The sequence below is a fragment of the Vanessa cardui genome, chromosome Z (genome assembly GCF_905220365.1).
Source record: "Vanessa cardui chromosome Z, ilVanCard2.1, whole genome shotgun sequence".
Lineage (NCBI taxonomy): Eukaryota > Metazoa > Arthropoda > Insecta > Lepidoptera > Nymphalidae > Vanessa > Vanessa cardui.
Window position 1 is genome coordinate 10,812,513 of NC_061154.1, and position 22,799 is coordinate 10,835,311.

The 22,799-nt window shown below is 31.6% G+C and overlaps 1 protein-coding gene across 1 annotated transcript in view; it reads left to right on the plus strand.

Moving 5' to 3' along the window:
- The window catches only part of LOC124543086 (dendritic arbor reduction protein 1-like), a 55,275-nt gene that overhangs the window by 26,467 nt on the left and 6,009 nt on the right, over window positions 1-22,799 (plus strand). Inside the window, exon 3 of the mRNA XM_047121122.1 lies at window positions 22,317-22,754. Within this exon, the coding sequence (XP_046977078.1) occupies window positions 22,317-22,754 (438 nt within the window). The remainder of the gene's footprint in view (window positions 1-22,316; window positions 22,755-22,799) is intronic.

The following is a 22,799-nucleotide window of genomic DNA, read 5'->3' on the forward strand; positions in this document are numbered from 1 at the left end:
CAAACGGGTATCCTACCTGGCGATGTGTAATGAGTAAGCGAAATTGACGAGAAAGAACGACACTGAGTAAAGAACTAAGCCGATTTAGATATAACTGATACAAAGAACGTGCATGACGGTCGTTCAAAATATAATTTTGTGCTTATGTATACTAAATAATAATTTTGACTTCTTAGTATGAAAATAACATGTCAGGCTGAGTGATGATGATGACGATATTCTTGTTTGTGATATCTTCCAACGTCATATTATATAGACATATATCTTGAACTAACAAAGAAAAGTACACTGACGAAGTATACTATCCTTTAGGTTGTATTTAAAATTCGAAGACTAAAAATAAGTTTTCAATAATTCATGTCATACTAAATTTATCCTATATATAGTTAAGTGCTATATAAAGTTATAATTCTTAAATTATATTTTCGCAATTAAGCTATGGATGTTTACCCGTAGATAATACACATTAATAATACGTTTAAATGAAATAAAGAGATCAAATGCGGTCGGGTCGGGTGAGGGCCATAGAAAGTGGCGCGGCCTAAGGGCCGGCTCCTCGCCCGCGGGCCACGCGTCCATCTGGGACCGGCTGTGCTCACGAATAATGTATTCGTGGTCGAATCGAATAACTTCATCTTCAAATTTTTTTCCCGGAAAAGTTTGACTTAATAATACGCCCTGTAAAATGAAAATATATCTAAATATGCTTCACTATTCCAATGTTAGACAATTATATCTTATTATATAGTTCTAGTTGCTCAAACTAGAAATGCAAAGCAAGATGATATTTATACTAGATCATATAACATGTAAATTGTATAAACGATATAATTTAATAATCGACTAAGAAATTAAATAATTTACCATGAAGTAAAGCGAAAATAAACTGAAATAAGTGTTTGTCGAGAGAGAGAACGGAACTCTAAAAGCCATCAAAGCTTTGATCAATAGAGCTACGTTATCTCCCAATCAATCTCCCCACCTGCACAGTTCAGTAGTAAATCTTCATTATTGTCAGTTTTTTTACGAATTTACTGTTATACTGACCATTCACTAATATCGAATCGATGCTCGCTTAAACCATTGCCCCGAGACGTTAATAACGAATTGGAATGCTATAAACAATCAAATGTTAAATATTTTATTAATCTCGAATCTTATACACGATGGTTTTAGTGTCTATTAATTATATAGGAGACAAAAACATGCTGTGAACATGTACGCTACAGTATAGTATGAGTAAAATGAATATCTGTTAATTTTAATATAATGAAAATATTTACATTGATAGATTATTTGTAGAGTTTTTTCTTGTAATTAAATTATGCATTCACCAAAACTACTAAGACACGGAAGTGCCATAGTAAAATAATTAAGTAAATTTCCGACTGTTGGCTAAAGATCTGATCTATCTTGATAAGACTAACATCTAACTCTTACGTTGCTCCAGTGCAGCAATATTGAATAAATAATAATACTTTTTGGTGTTTTATAAATATGACCAGTTCATTAAAGAAGGCAATTATCTACGATAAGATAAGCGAAGATATTTTACAACAAGCTTGAGGGGTCTAAGTGAGTAAGATCTATGTAGATGCCCTTATAATTTGAAATATAGTAATTAATGCACAATCGACACTAGAGGCATAGTGTGATAATAGTACAGTAATTTCTATGATTTAGACGTCACAGCAAAAAAGTGTGAAACGCATTTGAAAGCTTGTAGGTATACGTTTTTGCTTTCGCCTCGTATCTTCCAACGAATCCAACTTCCGTGGCCTTAAGCACTAAATTTACTCTACGCATGCGTTGCTAATTACTCTTTAATTTAAAAATACGAAAACCAGTGTAGTTATATAATAAATAGTCGAGTCCATGAGAAGTAGTCAATTAACAAATATTAATTACATTTCTATCGCGGATGTTTTAATTATTGCGTATATTTTCAATTTTCTCTCCGAACCGTTTTGCTCTCTTGATATCGGATCAGATACGAGACATCAAGTTACAATCCATCAAACTGGTTACAAGGTAAGACTGACTCGGAACGTCATTAAATGTGACCGAAAAGGATTTGGACTAGTTTTATTAAGGAAAGCTTTAGCTAACTCTGGCAAAAATATATATCGCAGTGAGCTTTAGTAGGCTGGTGACGTTGTATTGTGCCGCTGTTAACGTCACATTTTCAAATTTGGAATCCTATAAATAAATAAGGTTTAACAGGGCCTAGTCAAAACTTTCGAAACAAACCTGCCCTGTATGGAAAATGCCAGATTAATATGTTCACATATGTATATGTATATCACAGTAGCACGATAACTCGTAATCTATTTCGATTCGCTGATTTGATAATTGCAAAACATTAATAAAGATAAAAAATATATTATTATATTTTTTATGTCTCATTAAATTATTTTAAAATTATAGTTTCGTGCGCGTGATATTTTCTTTATAAAGAGCCTGTTTTACTTTTGTTCAAAACAAATATATTATTATATATTTAAATTCCATAGTATATTATTATTCATTTTTTTTTTTACATCGCGACTTATTATTGTCTGCAGCCCTTACTAGAGATAAATCAGATCATAATCTAAATTTAATTATTTATTTTATCTTACATTGGATAATGGCAATTAATAAAATCGTGTATTACCTACATAAGAAATATTTAAAAAAGAAAAATCATTAATTATGATTATTATGCCTGTAAGAAGAAGTTTCCAAGATATAATAATAATCGTTTCGTATTACATGACCAAGCCTAATTGTTTCAACTGAAAACGACATAAATTCGCAACATTACAAACACAAATTAAGAAAAGAGAGATCATATAATTTGTAGCATTTTTTTTTTCTTATAATATTTATATAGTTATATTTAATTATTTGTATAGACAATTAAATCTGGACTTCGATATAAAATAAAATAATAATGGTCTCAAAAAAGAATTAGAATTGATATTAGCTCCTTGGATACAGTGATGATGTCACGGTATATTCAACAAGAAAATATTTTTAAGTGAAAGTTCGTTGTAACTTAAACTTAATATTTTAAACATCTTTTAAACTGAATGTGTATGAGAATAATGAAATGGCTTGCCTATCACCCTGACAATTCAGAAAGATCACCAAATCAGCGTAGTAAGCTATAAAATATTTATATGATAATTAATTTAAAACCAAAAACGTTTTATTAAGTTACGCTACTAACTTTTATTATAGACAGAAGGAGTCAGTGATATATTATACATCCATTTTATTTATTTATTTATTCATACTTTATTAAACCTAAGGATTAACATTTAAAGTTGCATTAATGTAACATACCGTTAAGGCAACCTTATCGCTAAACAAAAACTAAATTGAAATTGGTTCATTCGTTCGGGAGCTATGATGCCACAGACAGACAGTCACGTCAAACTTATAACACCCCTCTTTTTGGGTCGGGGGTTAAACAGCGATCTCTTCCAAGCAACCTTGGACAGGGGACTGGTTGTAAAAAATTTAAATATATTTGCAAGATTTTTACAGGAAAATATATCTAAAACAAAGCGTTGCGCGTGAGTGTACCTGCTCTTACGGCAGCGCGTGGGCGGCCGCGTTTTCCCGCGACCCCGACAGTTATATCAATATGCTGACTGACGACTCTCATATTGATGGCATTCTCAATTATGCGCATTTTATACGCAACATACCTCACAGCTGATCATATTCTGACACTAAAATTGCGAGCTACTCTAAAAGAGGTCGCGTCTCTATAATATTTTGGCCCGCAATAGACTTTTGTTGTGCCGTAGCTAAAGATTTATGTGTACAGTTTTGATATTGTTTAAATTTAAATAATACTTTAATAAAATTATCGCTTCGATGTTTAAGATAGTACATTTTTAGTTAATCTATAATTTATATTGCTTTTGATATAACTACAAAATTTAAACTATGCACCACACGATGTTTGAATTGAATTAGTATTGAAAGAGATGTGAAATGAGGAAGACATATATGAGCTATGATAAAATTACTAGAAAAAATATGTGTACATGCATAATATCTGTAAAATGAGTTATAAAGTCGCCGCCGATTACTGTTAATCTGGAGGCTCTTGAGTGTGTGTGTTGATGTGCTCGACGCGCCTCGAAGCGCACATCGGTCTAGTTCGCCGTTTGTGATTATAAAAGTGGACATAAATCATTAAGTCGATAGTTAATAATAAATTATTCAACATGTTTATATTACTGGTTTGCCCATAAAAATTATAGGACTTCGATGTCAGAAATGATGATTAGAATAATAATAGAACCCTTCGTCTAATAATCTAGAATCGCATCTGCGTTATTAAAACCTTATATTTTTATAACTTTCTATATTAAAAAGTAAGTAAAAAAATATTTATCGGTAATTAGTTTAAAATTCCAAATCTTGTAATAAGTCCATATATATTGCATATCATACCGGACTGAAACATCGTAGAGCCGTAACCGTGAATGTAAAAAAATTGTTAGTCTTTCTGCCTACATATTTTCAGTATCAGTCTGGTGCTTACTGTCATTTCTTTGAAAACACATGAAGTCATGTGTATTGCATCTGGATTGTTCCCTGTTATTCCCTGTGGTGTTCAAATGTGAAGGAATAGCGATTACACTTGTCTAGTCTCCCTTGAGCACGGCTGCCGTGGTATAAATCGGTCAGGAGGTCATCGTCACAAAATTCTTGTTAATAATATCTAAAACTAAGACAATAATTCTACCAAGCCGAGGCACCGTCCAATACCAGCGACGGTGACATCATCACACAGCCATTTTCATTCTGAACTCAATATAAATTTCTCGATTATGTTGAAATGAATTAGGATTTATTGAATAAAAAATAACATAAATTTAACATTACAAAAAAATAATAATTTATATCTGTTACTATTGTGGGTTTGTGAACGAGTCTCGTCGGTTATTTTTCTGCGTGACACATTCATTTTATTGTGATTACGAATTAATATACATAATTCCCACAGAAGTAATAGTAAAATAGTTGTTAATATGACTAAAACCAACTGTTCTAGAGTTTCTAATATTGTTGCATCTCTCATTGAGCTAGAGATAACTCTTTTGAATTATAATATTAATATAATAGCATTCGCTTAAGCATTCACTCAAGTTATTTATACAATACAACCGAATCCAAAGAGCTGGCGTATAATTTACGATTCATCCTAAAGAGGTGTCAATAGCTAAAGTTCCGTTATTATATCGTTGGGTTAAAGCAATTCAACTTCATTCATAAAAAATCGCGGACGTCTAATGTTACGAGCAATTCGATAACGCATAAAATACATGAAATTTTTAACAACGTCACATAATTTGTGTATTATTTATGTATGACATAAAAATAATATTTATTACGTTAGAAACCGATTTCTCTACAAGAACTCTTATGTTTTCACTTTTTTTTATAATAAAATTTGATTTGAATAATTGTTGTCGTAGTACAGATATGTACAGCTAAATTATCAATTGTTGTTAATTCATAACTATATTCATTATTTTATAAAAGCTTAAATGCGATAGGATCGGATTTTAGACCGTGTCTTTTCAAATGAAACGACTCGTACACATAAATTTTATAACCAGTTACATTGATAGCTTCTCAAATATATTATTTTTCTGTGGTACCAATTTAATTCATTATAATATTGATAACTAAAGAAAAATAATTATCAATAAAATCAAGATTTTAATGCTAATTTAAAAGAAAGTACGTAATTATGACACATTGTTTTATTTTGACTAAATTGTATAAAAATTTGATTTAAATTTATAATTGCTTATCGTCACGATGAAGTTATGTACACACTAGATTCAGACTTTATATATATTTTATACGCGTAATTTATATAAGGATTTGAAACTAAGTAAATGAAAAGTTGTTTATAGTAACCGATTACGTCACAGCAGCGCTCGTGATGAAGCGATTAGAGCTAGACTGACAGTCGGACCCGACTGGCACGCGCTCTCGGCTAAGTAGCTCTTTTGAAACCGCAAAACAACAGTAAATTTACATTACTAACGCTCATCAAACGTTTCAAATGTTTCGTCATCAGCTTGTATAATGTAACGTATTAACTTATTGATACTAATAATTAATTGTTAGTATAGTCAAAAGTTTGGCAATACTCTTACAAGTTTATACGTTATTTTTATTTTAACAAGAACCGTTGCTGACTAGACCATCTACTTTTGAAGACTATCAACAAATTCTCACCATTAGTCCAACATTTGACAAATTTTCGATTATCTTTCTTATCGTTGTCCAGACTCCTTTTTTGTGAGGCAATAAGTGCACAATTCCTCCTAATGACGGAATCGTGAGTAGCATGCTAACATAAAGCCTCGATAGCATCTGTACAATATTTCCGGCAACGGGTGGGCGTTACGGGTTTGTTTTCCGACCGAAAATGTTTAAAAACTTACATTGCACACTTAACCAAGTAACTTCCTTTTAATAACGGGCAACAACATTTCTAGCTACGCAATTTACCTCTTACAATGTAAATCTACAATTTTGAATCTTATTACCTTAAGTTATGGTTCTTTATTGATAGAAACATATATAAAAGAATTTGGATATTTGAGGCATACCATTCATTGAGACGACTAACGGGCAAATAGTAATCTCTCATCTCGACATCGCCATTCAAGAGACTTTGTACAGTCGCGTTCAAAACTTTAACGTAGATTCAAAAAATAATAAAGATGGTCATTATCTTTAGATACAGAATCACTTTAATAATTTATCAACATCAACTGATGTTCTGTAACATCAACTTTATCTATGTGCCTCTGCTTGTATTTCAATATGGTATAAGTCACTCCACAGACTTTGATACGGTTCTAACTAATGGCTTTATATATTACATATTTTGTGAATATGACCATGTTATATCCAAAACTGTTTCCGTGCGCTTACATGCGAACTAAACCATATATATTAAAAAGGCCTTAAGGAAAGTCCGCAATAGCATTCGTCTATCTTCTAAGGTAAACGCGTAATAACTATATAACTATAACACTTATATTGAGAATTTAATATACTTAGATTATACTCTACACTGTTATTTAAATAAATACCATAGAATATAAGACAGATTTCAAATAATGTGCAAACAGAAATATCGTTTGCTGCGATTGGTCGAATAACTAACAATTCCAAATATTTGACTGTAACTGCAAAAATTACAAGAGTTTTAATAGTACGAACTAATTTTGATATCATTATCATTTACCATTTATGACATACCTACTCAAATGAAGTAATCAATTAAGACGGAATAATATGTACATACATACTTAATATGAATATTTAATTGCGAAGTGCACTTATCATTAAACTGAAGCCGTGCGGACCCAGGGCGCTAGTCATAGAGCATCAATAAGTACATTTTAGGAGGCTTCATTTAAGGAGGTTATACTTATAAATTTTATCAAAAATGTAATTATCACTCATTTTTTAATTAAACTTACATCATAATACTATATCACTTTGCTATGTGCATTTCAAAGATATAAATCGATCTATTTGTATAAAATATTTTCCGTTCGGTGTTATAAGCTTTTTTTTTAAATGTTTACGATAATTCAAGCAGACATCTAAAGTGAACTGTGTGAGTAGCAATAACTCGTTTTGACTGTGAGTGTATAATGTCTACATGTGTATTTCGCGTCTTATGTGTGAGAGGCGCGTGCGCCACATTCCTACTCGTACTCATTCATACATACAATAAAACGATTTCGAACGAACAAAATTAAGGAGCATCATTTTTATACATTTATTTTATAACCTGTATTTTATGATTCTATATTTAAATTATATTTATATAAAATATATATTATGCTAAATCATATCAACATATCAGTATCCTTAGCTTTTGCTTTGCTTTTTGTCAAAACTTCATCCTTTTTTCTATGTGCAAAAACAATTTTGGGAACGTAATAATAACCTATATATTTACTATGAATTTCCAAGAACATGAACACGAGTAATTACAAATCGATAAGGCGACTAAATTGAAAATGTAAATTTATATATGATTTGCTCAAGTAGAAGATGTAAAACCATTATTTGTACCATAATAAAACCATGAACCAAGTCTGTCACCTTAGTTTAGTTAGAAGAGGCATACTGACAATGCTGTCTTGTTCAGTGATACATTTTTAGCAGTTTTTATGATTGAAAAAAAGTTTAACAAGAGCACTCGTGATGGCAGCGCCCCATTTGGATTGTTCGATTAAGATTAATCAGCCCCAGAAGAAGATATGAACAAATGAAATCAGTTATTGTTTCTTGAATTTAAAACGCTTTAACGCAAAAAGCCAGTCACCTTGGACTTTATTTTACTGGACCAAATCTATTCGTATTGGTCTGAACTTTAATCCCAATAGAAATAAAACACGACCAAATCATATAACGAAACGTTCGCCAACATTACAAAATAATATGTCCTTTTAAATTGAATTTAACAATTTATGTCACTTCTTATGCCTTACTGTGGCTTTATTAAACCTATATTTTCCATTTTATAAATAACTAGCGATCCGCCCCGGATTCACACGGGTCTAATGTTGTGACATCACAATAGAAACTTCTAAAATTATCAGTGTTTCTTTACTAAATTGACCATGTATTATATATAAAAAAACCTTCCTCTCGAATCACTCTCTCTATTCAAAAAACACGCATCAAAATCTGTTGCGTAATATGGAAGATCTAAGCTTACATAGGGACAGACAACGGTTAGAGACTTTGTTTTATTCTATGTAATGATATTTCATAATAAGTAGGTCAAAGATCCTTTAACTAAACTTATTTGATGTTTTTATTGCTCGTATACGATAGATAAAGTTAAAATAGAAACATTACAATTATGTAACACTTAACAAATAGCTCCGCTAATATGTCTACAGTCGGTTTTGGATTAAATACCTAGGGTTGTTCGGAGCCCACATCGGCATTGTATGGAAATTTAAATAAGACTAAAAGCATGCGCGCGCATTTATTGATGTGTCACTCCACCCTTACCCCAACAGCCCGCCCTGAGCCGTGATTGGACGAATACTCGGAAAATGTAACTATGTATTGCTATAAATTGCTATGAATATTAATTTTACATAAAACGATCATAATTTGAAAGCTTGACTGTAATAAAATTTCTTAAGTCCGCCCAGTGATAAATAATTTAAATACACGCAGAAAAGATTTCATAAATCCCAAACATCATATAGGTATAGATTGTGAAAACTTACTATCATGGATCAACAATGAAGTTATTTAAGGATTATAACTCACAGATTAATCTCTTACTCCACTATTTAAATTATAAAATGAATAATATATAGTTTTAAACTGTACCAACGAATTATAAAAAGTTAATGTTAAAGGCTAAGGCCGATATATATTTGCGTTTTATAGAAATAAAGAATAAAGTCAGTCAAACCTCTCGATTATTTGCCAATACATAATAGAGAAACGAAAATACTCAAACGCTGAGCAATGTTGTTGAGTAGAAAGGTTACTCCGGCACGGTGGCTAAAGGTCGTATAAAACGAAATATATTGAACACGTCACAATAAGCAGTCGACGTCGTCGTTTTAATGTCAAAACAGCATAAGAGAATGCGATAAAAATATTTTTTATACTAAATGTGACCTATTTAACTACATAATAACAATATAGTTCATCACAGCGTCATGGGCTATATCGGTGAGCTATAATAATATTTTCCTCCATTTCCTGTCTATGTTTAATCCTATACCACTTTATTACTATTCTCATACGCCAAGCTAAAATGTATCATATCATTATTAGCTAAAACATCAGTCTCCTGAGCCGACGTTGCCCCCACAACCCCCACGGTCCCATTCAATTACGCTGAACAAGTTATGCGTTTTTTATTGCACTCCTCTATAAAAATGATGCCTCGATTATTAAGATGTGCTCGTATTTAAGACAATATGCCTGATGTTTATTTGACGGGAAATTAAAGTTATAAATATCTTTTGCTTTCGATAAATATTATAGAAATACTTACAAAAAATACATGAAACTCATAAAGAAGTTTCATGTACAACGGAAATAAATGCGACTGTATTTAGTGCTAGTATATTTAGTACGTGTAATTGTATAATTATACATACCGAATAAAATTAAATGTTTGTCACGCATGTGACTCCTGCGTTGTTTGTGTATATTTTATTTTACATCTTCATTTATTCGTAAGATATCTATAATAACGTTGTTCGTAATCGTTGTTCGTTTTACTAATAATATTTATTGCCCTTCAGACAATACGTATTCCCTTAAATGTCAACAGCCGATGATGAGTTATGGCAGTAAAATTGATTAAACGGTCTTTACCGACCATAAAAAACGTTTATTGTTTTTGGTCATTCCGCTGTTTTAAAGACTTAAAAGATAAAACGCAACAGTTTTCAGGTGAAATTTGTTTTTTATTACCAATCAATTTACGTATACTACTATTTAGCAGCATAAAGTCTATTTACACATATATAAGCGAAATAGAGTTCATCACGATATCTCCAAAATTATATGTAGTTTTTAACATCTTGCGATAAGTGATCAAGTATTGACTTTAAATTTAGCATGCTTATTTCACGACGTATAATCTTACTAAGAATTATTTTTTAAATATTTTAAATTCAAGGGTGGAGAATCGCTATAGTATAGTATAATATAGCTTTTTATGATTCTATTTTTGTATGAAGTTGAGAAGCCCTTTTATTTTACTATAGACGGCTATTCTACTTATATATGGTTATAAATATATTTGTTATATATAGAAAACGGTAACTAGTAAAAATTTATAGAAACAGTTAAGATTGCTAAGATTTTATTTATTATTAGACGAAGATTTAATCATTTACTTCATGCTCATTCTGATAAGACTTGGTGCTTTATTTGGTTTTAAATAGAGCTATGATAGGCAAAAAATAGTATAAATTTTAAATTGTAAAATACATGTATATTAATATATTCTTCATCAACAACAACAACAGCCTGTAAATTCCCACTGCTGGGCTAAAGGCCTCCTCTCCCTTTGAGGATAAGGTTTGGAACATATTCCACCACGCTGTTCCAATGCGGGTTGTTGGAATACACATGTGGCAGAATTTCTATGAAATTTGTCACATGCAGGTTTCCTCACGATATTTTCCTTCAACTAAGCGTTGAAGGAAAATATCAGGAGCACGAGATTATAAAGTCAAATTAAGCACATGAATCAGCGGTGCTTCCCTGGGTTTGAACCCGCAATCATCGGTTAAGATGCACGTGTTCTAACCACTGGGCCATCTCGACGCAATATATATTCTTGTTTAATAATAATTCACAATACAATCTAATTGTTGTCCAAATATAGTTTTGTATGTATATATTTGTATTATTATATTAGAGTTATAGGTAGAGTCATACATAGAGTTACTCTTTAAAAGAAACTAGAAACTTAAAGTAGAATACGATCGTGATTTGTTAGATAGTTACTCATATATGCGACATTGACTACAATCATATATATTATGTGAAAGCTCGGAATAAAATAGCGTATGAACATAATGGGGTTGTTAATATCTTACAATTAGGATACGAAGCGAGCGTTCACATCATCCCTTTGATAATATTTTATCAAACGTTTACATGATTTAACGATACTCCACTAAAAGTAACTAATACTCTACTTCAAGACACTGATTTATTTTTTGGGGGTATATTAAAGGTTTCTATTGTAATGGGCGATAATATATTCTCCACATCAAAAAAAATTAAATTGACATTCAGCCTAAAATCTGTAATCTAACTAATTTTAAAGTTTATCTGTTTCAAAAAAATAAGACGACAAATGTTCCCGAATCGAACATTTGGCGTCTTATTTTTGTCGAATTTAGAAATCACTATTCTAATAAGCTCTAAATTAAAAATATAACACTTTGATATATATTACATATATCTATACATATAAACATGTATACAATTGCTAAAAAACTATTTTCAATGATAAGAACGAAATCCGAGATGTTCCCGACGGCGAGCGTGCCACAATCCATTACAGAGCAGCGTAGCGGGTCGGAGGGTGGCATCCATCCATTCCCAATCCATTAGCTAATTAGCGCTACCAAAACCCCCTTCTCGCCAGATTGCTAGCGCGCCGTGTCTTTGGTTGCTAATTGATTGTCGTAATAAAATATCTTACAATTTTCAGAAATACTGAAAGTTAATTTACGTCAACTCAATATACAAACAAGTATCCAGTCAATCATAACTTAACCTCTTTTTAATAAAAAAAAACAAAGTGCATTAGAAGATACAAAAGTCATATGGACCCCTAAAATAAATCACACCCTTGCATAATGCAATGTGTTTCACCACAATGACGCCATCAAATTAAAAAGTTAAACTTTCCCTAGCAGGGGTTTGTATCATCACGACTATCTAATGAGGTAATGGTCAACTGTGGGGTAAATCGACACGTGGCGCGCACGCGACCCTGGTCTTCAAATAATTTCATTATTATAATAAAATGGATTCAGAAGAGTATAAACGTGTAACACGTGATAATTGTGACCTCGTGACACCGAGGCGCTTCGGTTTAGCCCCATTTCCGTGTGAAATTACAATTATTAATGATGCATGATGTAAATTCGTTAAATATTAAATTATATATTCTTATAAAATTTTATTCATACATTTTTTGCAATGATTAAACGTAACAAAAAAAATGTTAGTCGAGAAAAACAATTCAAATTCTCCATTACTCTCTCAAATGCTAAATTAATTCTAATTTTCGTTCTGTACTTAAAGAAACCAAGAATTGAATTGATTCGAAAGAGATATTCTAGTGACTGAATTTTTTTAAGCTTTTCTAAACCGAAGACTTCAATCCCATTATATCACTGATTTTTCCGTGTATAGTTTGTACATATATACACAAAATTACATACAAAGCTGATATATTTATTTCTCAGTAGTGAAGTAAGGCTATACTAGCCAAATTAAATATATTGAAATTATTAATATTACTTTACGTTTAAGTTAAAGTAATCTCTTGTTCATGACAATTAATGCAATACGAACACTTATTATTTTCACAATTTACTTGTGTTTTAATATCACTCGTAACACATTTTTCATTATCCGGTAACAAATAGAGGATTGTCATGACAGTTAATTTATAAAACGATGAGTTACAAGCATTACCCAAAAACTGCTCAGCGGGTACAATAAACATTATGGGCGCATTCATTAATAGCTGGCCGCTGACAAACGGTGCCTTTGCCCCCCACTGCCCTCTCTGTACCCATTACTCCTATGAGCCGCGGGCCCCCTGCCCTCCTCCTCTGTATCTGCCCGACCACCCCGCTCCCTATTCGACCAGGTGTAAAACTGCCCGGTCACGGAAGACAGACATGCAATGCGGCTAATATGTTTTTATTATTAAAGCTATACGTATTGCATCCCTCTGACGCTAGGGGATGACCCATGAATATTTATGCGGTGATTTGTTTATGGCGCTAAACGCTTCCTGCGGTATGTTGATATTAATATACGAACATTTTTATTACAAATACTGATGAATAGATACGTACTCAGTAAAAAGCTTGAATGATGACCATTATGCTAAAATCATATACATAAATGATTCGCAAACATGCTACAAACATTTAATGTGTTAAATTATCTAGCGACAGAAGTAGCTTATATAAATTAGTATGTTATATACAGTTGGGAATAGCGGGTCCAAGATACGGCGCGTCAAGAATTACAATCCAGCATAGGAAGCATATATCAAGATACAATCTAAGTAATCCGTCACATACATGTTATATAATAATAAATAATCCATGAGGTATCAATGTACGGCGTACATCGTTACGTTTTATCATTGTCTCGTTATAGACATTACGTGTCGGCAAATAATAATTATATAATAATAAGGTTATCAGACTACGGACTATTTTTTATTTATTTCCTTATGTTTTAGCTTAACAATTTCGACTGGTTTAAAAAAATATATCCTTCGAGGAAATCATAAATTTTCTTTTCAAAAGCTTAATATTACATTTCGTGACAGAACAATATCGTACGGTTATATCACTGTCGGTGAGTCAGGTGTTTTCTCAACGAAACAATCTTTGTAATATGTTGAAAGCTGATGAGTAATCAGTGATGTGCGAGTTATGTCAAGTTTAGTGCCGAGTTATCTTTATGCTTCTATCGTCGGAAAGTCCCGCTTCCTTCTTTATTGCAGGATCTGATTGTGGATACGATAAACGTGTTGCGGAGGGAACGTATTGTATTATAATAATATTATGTACCATTTATTTCCCATAGAATTAAACCTTCATAGGCCTCATCATGTCTTGTTTATTCTTAAGTCGACATATACTCTCTTAAAAGTTTCTATTAAATTCATAAATAAAATGCTTTCTAAATAATTTTGATTCAATTTCGGTTTTATATTTTAACCTTCAGTGTTTGTTTACTTGTTGAACTATCATGTTATTTACATGAATATTTTGCTGTTTCATTCGTAGTTTCTTATTGAACTAAGTGTTCTTAATAATTGTAGAAATAAATTATTAAATTATTCGAAAACACTTAGAACCCTTTAGACGTACTTTTGAAATAAACGAAATCTGAAAGCTGAAAATAATTACATATAAAACAAACACCAGGACATAAATGATTTCGCTTATCTGTCGTATACATAGCATTTGAGACAGCAAGCGTTCAAAGTCACGGGTGCTAACTAGTGTGGATATGAAGGTTCATACTGTGGAATGGATTGTGTCGTAATTGTTCGCGTGCTTCGCGGTCGGTCACTAACTGACGCTTTGGGAGCGCTCACTACAGCTTTGAAAATATTAAGTGAACTGTGACACGATAGGTAACATTGCATAAAACCTTTTTCTTCTTAAATATTCGATTTCACATAAAATATATATATAGAAGATTTTAAGTCACTATAATAGTTTCATTCGATTATTTATTTAATTATTCGAGTTTTAGTAAAACGAAATATCGGTAAAGCGAATAGAGACTATAATACTGTCAATTTTTTTCTATCGCCATGCTTCCCACCCTCGACCCATCGTTTACCGAAAATTATGGGAAAAGCAAACATTACTCGAATTACAATGTCTTTTGCTCCACCATATAGCTGTGTCAGGGGACTTAATGTGGAAATTATTTTATTAGTCTGACATGTTTGCGTTACGCTTCATTTAACTCTACTTTTATTCGCTTTTTGTATTTTTTCGACCTAATTTTATAAATATTATTGTGTTTCGAATGTATATGGTTAGTTTGAAATATTCATGTATATATTTGTGAGAATACGTTTTTTAATAGGTTATAAAATTTTTGTTCTAGGATTTTTTGTACGAGAGTACGTCAGGATATTTTCCTGATGAAATCTCAAAGATAAACTTATTTTCTATTTAAATTCAAAATATTCGTACTGGTATTATAATTCGAATTCATACTAAAAGCGCAGAAGCACCTAAAACAACAAAAGAAATGCAGATTAGTTTCCATACCAAACACTTCCAGTGTCTTGTTATATCCTATATACCTAAATATAATACACGAGTCAATTTTTGGTTGGCTTATATGGTTTCTGAAATTAAATACTCATAAAAAATATACCAAAGCTTACGACTTGACCAAAAAGTATTACATATACAACATACGACCATTTTTGATAAAGAACATATTTAGAAATGATTGAAGGCATATATTATCAAACGTATACTTCCGTCAAATCTTTTATCCGTCAACAAAAATAACCATATATCTTTATTTATGTGTGCATAAAATATCGTAAAATGTTTTTATAGACATTTTAAGCATCTATTATAGGTGTTTTCATAGGTAGAAGGCCCCGTTTCTAGTGGGCGGCGTTTAATATCGATCGATGTCCGCCCTGACCGCCGCCCGCCTTGTATACTTTTTCATTACAGAAAATACCTCAACTGTAAAAGTCTTAAAATACGATAAGCAACAAAATCTAAAAATAAATTAGATTTTTTTGTTGTACACTATTTACCGATTATTAATTATATATACTTATATAAAAAGAAGTTTTAATATCAAAATCGAGGTAAATTGTCCTTAAATATAATTTAGCACTTTTCTGAATTTAAAAAATGACGGATTCATAATCGTATAAATTGCCGGTACAAAACGAGTTTAGTTCATTGACCTTTATGAACTATGGCATACTTGTCGTTTCTAGTTCTTAATTAACCTATTTTGATTAATTAAACCATAAAGTAAAGTATACAGCGGAGTTGTTACTTTTATATTTGTATTAATTAAAGTATAAAATAAGTTTTTTATTAGTTCCCTTAAATAACGTACTACTGATCTAAGTTCTACTTTCCTCTTGAGGAGTTCGAAATTGGTTACACCATACGGCTCTATCAGAAGATGGTGATGTAAAATATCACCCAAATTTATAATACATACTTGTTAAATTTTCTGGTATCTATAGTATTGCGATAAAAGACTATCGACAAAGCGTGGCATATTCATTCACCCTTACTAATTACTAAACGTAATTATCAAACAAATAAGATTGAATAACTTTTTGTTAATTATGTTAAATTTCAATAAACAGATGAATGCAATAATTCTTGTTTTTGTTTGTCCATTGTTTTAAATGTCATTGCAAATTATTTTATGGGTGAAATGAATTTAACCAATAGGGTGCTTGTATTTTTATTAGGTTAGAATATAGTCTATACTGTCATTATTCAAGACTTATACATAACAAAAAATATGAATAAGATACTAGAAGAATATATTGATTCAGCGAAGCTTTCTATAGTGTCGTACAAACATTTCGTTTGCAATTTTAACTTAGTGACTTCGTATTTAGTTCAAAATGTAGACTCACGAATGCAACATGTACTGAAGAATGAGTTAGCGTGGGTGTCCAGTTGAATTATGGAAATGGAGCGTCGGCACGAGCCAACGTGCTGTTCAAACAATGCCGTAACGGGATGGTACGGCAAATTTAATTCCTTACGAGAACATATCATCAAAAAGGTCACATGCATGAGGATGTTAATAGCTACAGAGCTATTCTTATTTATTCGATAATCACTGATAAAACCAGTCTTAAAAATCAATATTTCTATGAGCGACATGCCTCGTGCATTGTTTTGAGAAATCGTCGAAGGATTCCATAAAAAAAGTGTTTATTTACTACAAAATTATAATCCTCTAATCCTTACTAAATTACTGGAATTTATAGATATTTGTTTAAACAATTTTAGATATTATATAGTATATTTATTTTTATATAGATGCATATTATTATATTTATTGAACTTGCATATATAAAATTAATTCATTACTTCTCGTTTTTAATATTATATTACGAGCTTTTAAAACCTAATTATTTGAGTTCAAACTATATTAAAGTACCTAAACAACACAAAATTAGCGTATGCATTACACATTACAGATTTCTCTAAAATAATGAATAGTTGAATATAATAATAAGTCGAATAGATAATGACTGTCACAAATGAGATTACATTCACTTACGATACAAAATCAAAGTAGCCTAGCAACAAGCCTGACCAGTTAATATGTATCAACTATTTTCCGAGATAGACCAACAACAGCAGGCATTTATAAAAGCGAGAGAAAATTGCTTTCATATATTGCGACGCGTCACGCGAACTGCCTCTGATTGGTGGACAAACGTAGAAAAGGCAGCGGAAACTCGGAAAGCTTTTTGTTCGCGATAAGCGTTTTAATTCTCGTTTTTTGTTAACAGTAATTGGAACTCAATGTGATATACCCCACCGACTAAGCGCTCAGCTTAGAGAGTATTCAATGGAGAAATGAATATTAAAATTACATAGACATGTGCACTAATGTAGCCTATTTTCTAATGTTTGATAAAGCCAAGTGGTACAACATTATTTATTAAGGTAATGAGAAAAAATATTTGCATAATAATGTTTCGGATATTTTTTGTCTGATCGTATTGCCAATTTTCTTTATTATGAATATATTATAAGATAATTATAAATTTATTATAAAACTGAGTCTCGCCAGTAGTAATAAAACAAAAAACTGAGGGACAAATAGAGGTGAAAAAATGCTGAATTGTTTTGTCATTGCCTGTTATCTATATAATTTCTAATTTATTTTTTGGAAATAAATATATATTTCAATAAATAAAAATTACGCAGTACTATTATTATTTAAAGTTAATTACATGTAATTCGGATGAAATAGAAGACTGTTTTCTATGAATACAGTAGACATTTTGGTATGTTAATAATTTTTTATGCCATTTGTCTGACGTCCGAATAAAATTTTATCGTAATTGTAATAAGATCCTTAGTTTTACCTCCCATGTGCTTGTGGTTAAAAGAAAAGAGTACAATATTATAGTACAATTGTAAAGAAATTTCAAAAAGATATATTTCAAAGGGGGCTGTGACTTTTTACATCTATAAGCGTACTGTAAATAATTGCGCTAATGACGCTTAAACAACATGCTTAATAATTAAACATGGTAGGAAATCTAAGTTATTATTATTAGAAACGATGTATTTATGCAGTCTAAAGCAATTTAATAACATTCCTACTGCTAATAATGGTCACCTGCATCTGATCTTGTCTTCGTTTTCACTAAGTATTTATGGTGCTAATCCTTGAAGTAAACTTGACGCCATCCTGCTTTAACTGTAGAAATGTCACCAGGTATACTAAACTAAGTACGCTGACAAATGTTAAAAATTAAATGTGACCAGCCAGATCATTTGATAATATATCTAGAGACTGTATAGTAATCTCTTAGAATACAAACACTACTTTTGCCAAGCGTTTACCAAACGTAGTAAAAAAATTTCATTACGTTTGAATTGGAATTCAAGGAGATTTTCTTCCCTGTATAATATATTTCCTTAATACATGGAGCAAACGGATAAAAAGTCTCCATTCAAACCCTGTATCATTAATGTCTGTCTCAGGGCTACCCCTTCTTGGCCTCCATCTTTTTACCAAATAATAGTAAATGATCTCGTTTACTAATATTAACTATTCCAGGCTTCCTTTGCGAATTACCTTAGAATTTTTACTTTATATTTATTTTTGACTTTTTAAGTAACTTTCCACACCAGTATCAACAGACTTGGGTCTTATTCTAGAAAAAGTAGTACGAATTTTATTTTTAAAGTATCTATTATGATTTCTTAGTCGAACTATATACTGCTACTACACTAACAGAGAAATCCGTTATAAGGCTCTTAGGAAATCATCATGATGAAAAGCTTCCAAGTCCATTCCAAGTCGCTTTTCAACTGCGTGATAAGCAAAATCAATTGGCTTTGTAACTTGGTGTACGTAAAGACTTTTAGAATACACCTATAAAACTCTTGTTTGCCCTTTAATCAGAAGTATATAAAAACACAAGATTGCACAATGTCGGCGATTTCTTTTTAAAGATTTTCAGTTAATATTGTCTTTAAACGAATATTGTTTAAAAAAGATAAAGCAGATTGTATTATATTCTTTAGAATCCATAAATTAAATTTACATAAAATAATTTAGCAGCAGATCCGAACCTGTCAGAACTCTTAAATATACTCGGTTACAGATAGAGCCTTACTTATCAAATACGATATAAGTAATTCAGTAAAATCTAAACGAAATCATTTTTTTTTAGCAAATAACGGTCAATAATATTTCTTCAACTTAATTTAATTAACATTTTAATCTCGTACGTGCGATAAAACCACATAAATATACGGTTATCCATGTGTTTATAATAAAACATGAATTCCTTTATTTTGAGTTATCGTCAAATATTGAAGATAAATTGGATTTTGATAAAAGAAATGAATAAGTAGTATATTGATAGTAAATAAAAACATATAAAATGTTCTCGTATATTACGAGTTTAATCATATCGTTGCTATTGGATGGGCTGTGTGGAGGCGTCGGCGTCGTCGAAGTCGTCACGCCGCGATACTACGTCGATTACAAAAATGATTAATACGTCAGCCACCGTTATCTTCATACCAACCAATCACATTGTACATATTACGAATACTTAAATCTGAATCTATTAATCCTTAGGTTAAGTTACATTTTTAATGTTTATGTACCTACTTGATTATTTGCACATAATATAGTACAATTTGGCACCTCATGTAAACGTATGTCTTTATTAAAAACAAACAAAAAAAAATCAGAAATACTTTAGAGAGATTTGTTTAACATTTAGAAAATATGGCATTAAACCTAACACAACTTAGGAATCTTGCTGAGTCAAATAATCGTATAAAGCTCTTTGGTATTATAATAGATTGAAGTTTTGTCATTGAAATGATTTACAATGAAAAACCAATGAAAAAATTGAAGTCGGAAATGTTATATATTGACATACTATACGGTAAATATTTTTTTAAAATAATAATTAATAAATACACATCTTTGTAAACTTATTATATACTACTTATTATATCTTAGTCAGATCATTATTACAGCACTTAACCTAAGCTTTTGCTTTTTCGAGAATTGACTAAGCGACGCAGGTTAAACAGACTACTGCTCAAGGTAAAGATGAAGAAATATATTCTAGACTGTCTCTTTCAATGTATTCTGTTCATTGTAAAACACTATGTGTTTGTTTTACTACAATACATGAATTAAATAAAACTATATATACAAAAAACGTTTAATAATTTAGTTATACATACATATTTGTATAATCGTTAAAATAAATATATCGTGTTATAATAAAATATTAATATGTCATTAATGGTAAGTAGTGATCATTAATAGAAAGGCAATCAAGAGAGAGTCGTGTATTTATCAAAGCTGGCGTTACAAAGGCCCAGGCGATCTGTAACACATCTAATCTATGTTGCAATTGCCTAAGCTCGTCTAGCCGTGGTGGAGGAGACGTTGGCGCAATCATTTCGATCCGCAAAGGTCAAAGAAGGAATTTGCGCGGTCCGGCACGCTTGCGACACCACTCTGTACGAAGGAGGTTCCACTGCGCAAAGGGTTACCGATCTAAATTGAGCCGGAGCAGGTTGATCTGATATTTGCTCAATAATCGTTTCAAATTGAGCGGCATTTTGCGGTATGCCTTAGTTGTTTATTAGAAATCGTACATAATATTTAATGGCGATATAACGAGATGGTTTATTATCGTCAATGTCATATATAAACGAACAAGTGTTTGTAATACTTACTAACATCTCTGTAATATAGGTAATATAAATAATAAAAAACAATAAAACTCATATTGATAAAAACTGGCAAAATTAAGGACTGCGTAGACATGTTCATTAAAATAAGTATAAAAAGTTTTGAAGTTAACGAAAATCACATACGAAGATGGCAGTTTATAAAAGCAATTCTTAAGACGCGCCTCGTCACCTGCGTCTTCACGTGGGCGCACTACATTGTATGCTAATAGGCACTGGCTGGTCCGTCCACACTGCGCGGAGAAATTGAACACGAGCCATTATTGTACCATCAATTCTCCAATATTTCTTGACAATCTTAATTTAAACTAACATTAACTGCTAATGTGGCTGTGGACTTAGTTTTCGATACAATCAATACAAACGTTTAACAATATATCGCTTACCCACATTTTAAAAAACCATTAGATATATTATAATAAATAATGTGCTGAATAACTGATTTGATAGCACGACATAATCTCGTAGAATTAAAACAAATAAATAGTAGCTTTTCAGTGTTACAAGTCATACGTAGTAATTAAATAAAAATGATCTACAATATAATAGCAGTATAATAACTGTGTCTAATAGATAACATACTTCGTTTATAACATTTTCGGAATAGAAAGAATTCTAAAACTTAAAAATCCAAGTCAAATTCACTGCATTTACAATCAGAACAATATCTTTGTTAACAATCTCTGCCTCAAGAGCAAACATAAAAGTCAAAGCTGTCCTTTTAAAATACACTGCCTCATGGGATTGGTCTTAGCGATCAAAGGATTTACATTATAAATTTCTTGAGGCACTTCTTGGAATAAATCAAATATAACATACAATATTTATAAATATTAACACAATCGAATTAATTATATGTTACATTTTATGATATAATTTAATAAAAGTATTTGAAAAATAAGGTTTAATACAATTTGACTAAATTATTTCTTATGACTAATTTCTTAATAGCCATTTAATGAAGTACTCGTGTCAAATATAATTATGTATGTTTGCTTAATTTCGCAGACATCTGAGCTGGAGTCGCTGCTTTATAAGCAAGAGGGCGCTTCACTTGCGCCCGGCCACATGGACCTATTCGACGGAGGAACAACTTCGCGCGACGATGCCTTCCTTCGCCCCGCTCTCTGGGAGGACATCGCCTCTTCCATCAGAAATATTGACCCTGAGAATGCAAATATGCTGGCTCCGCTTGGAGCCACCCATGTCAAGCTCGAAGCTGACGATGCACTCCTCGAAGAGTGTGCTACACCTCTACTCAGTCCGCTGGAGATCAAGACGGAGAGGCTTTGCGCGCCACCGACGTACGCGCATCCACAGCCTCCTCAGCATCTCCCGATGCAACAGCCGGCGACGTCTTTTTCAAAGTACCCGTCGAGACTAGTCTATATGTCTCCACTGACTCCACCCGGTTCAGATCAGGGTAGTCCCGGAAATACAATGCAGGTAATTAGACATGATGCATTTGGCGTTAACGCTCTGCGATTGCTA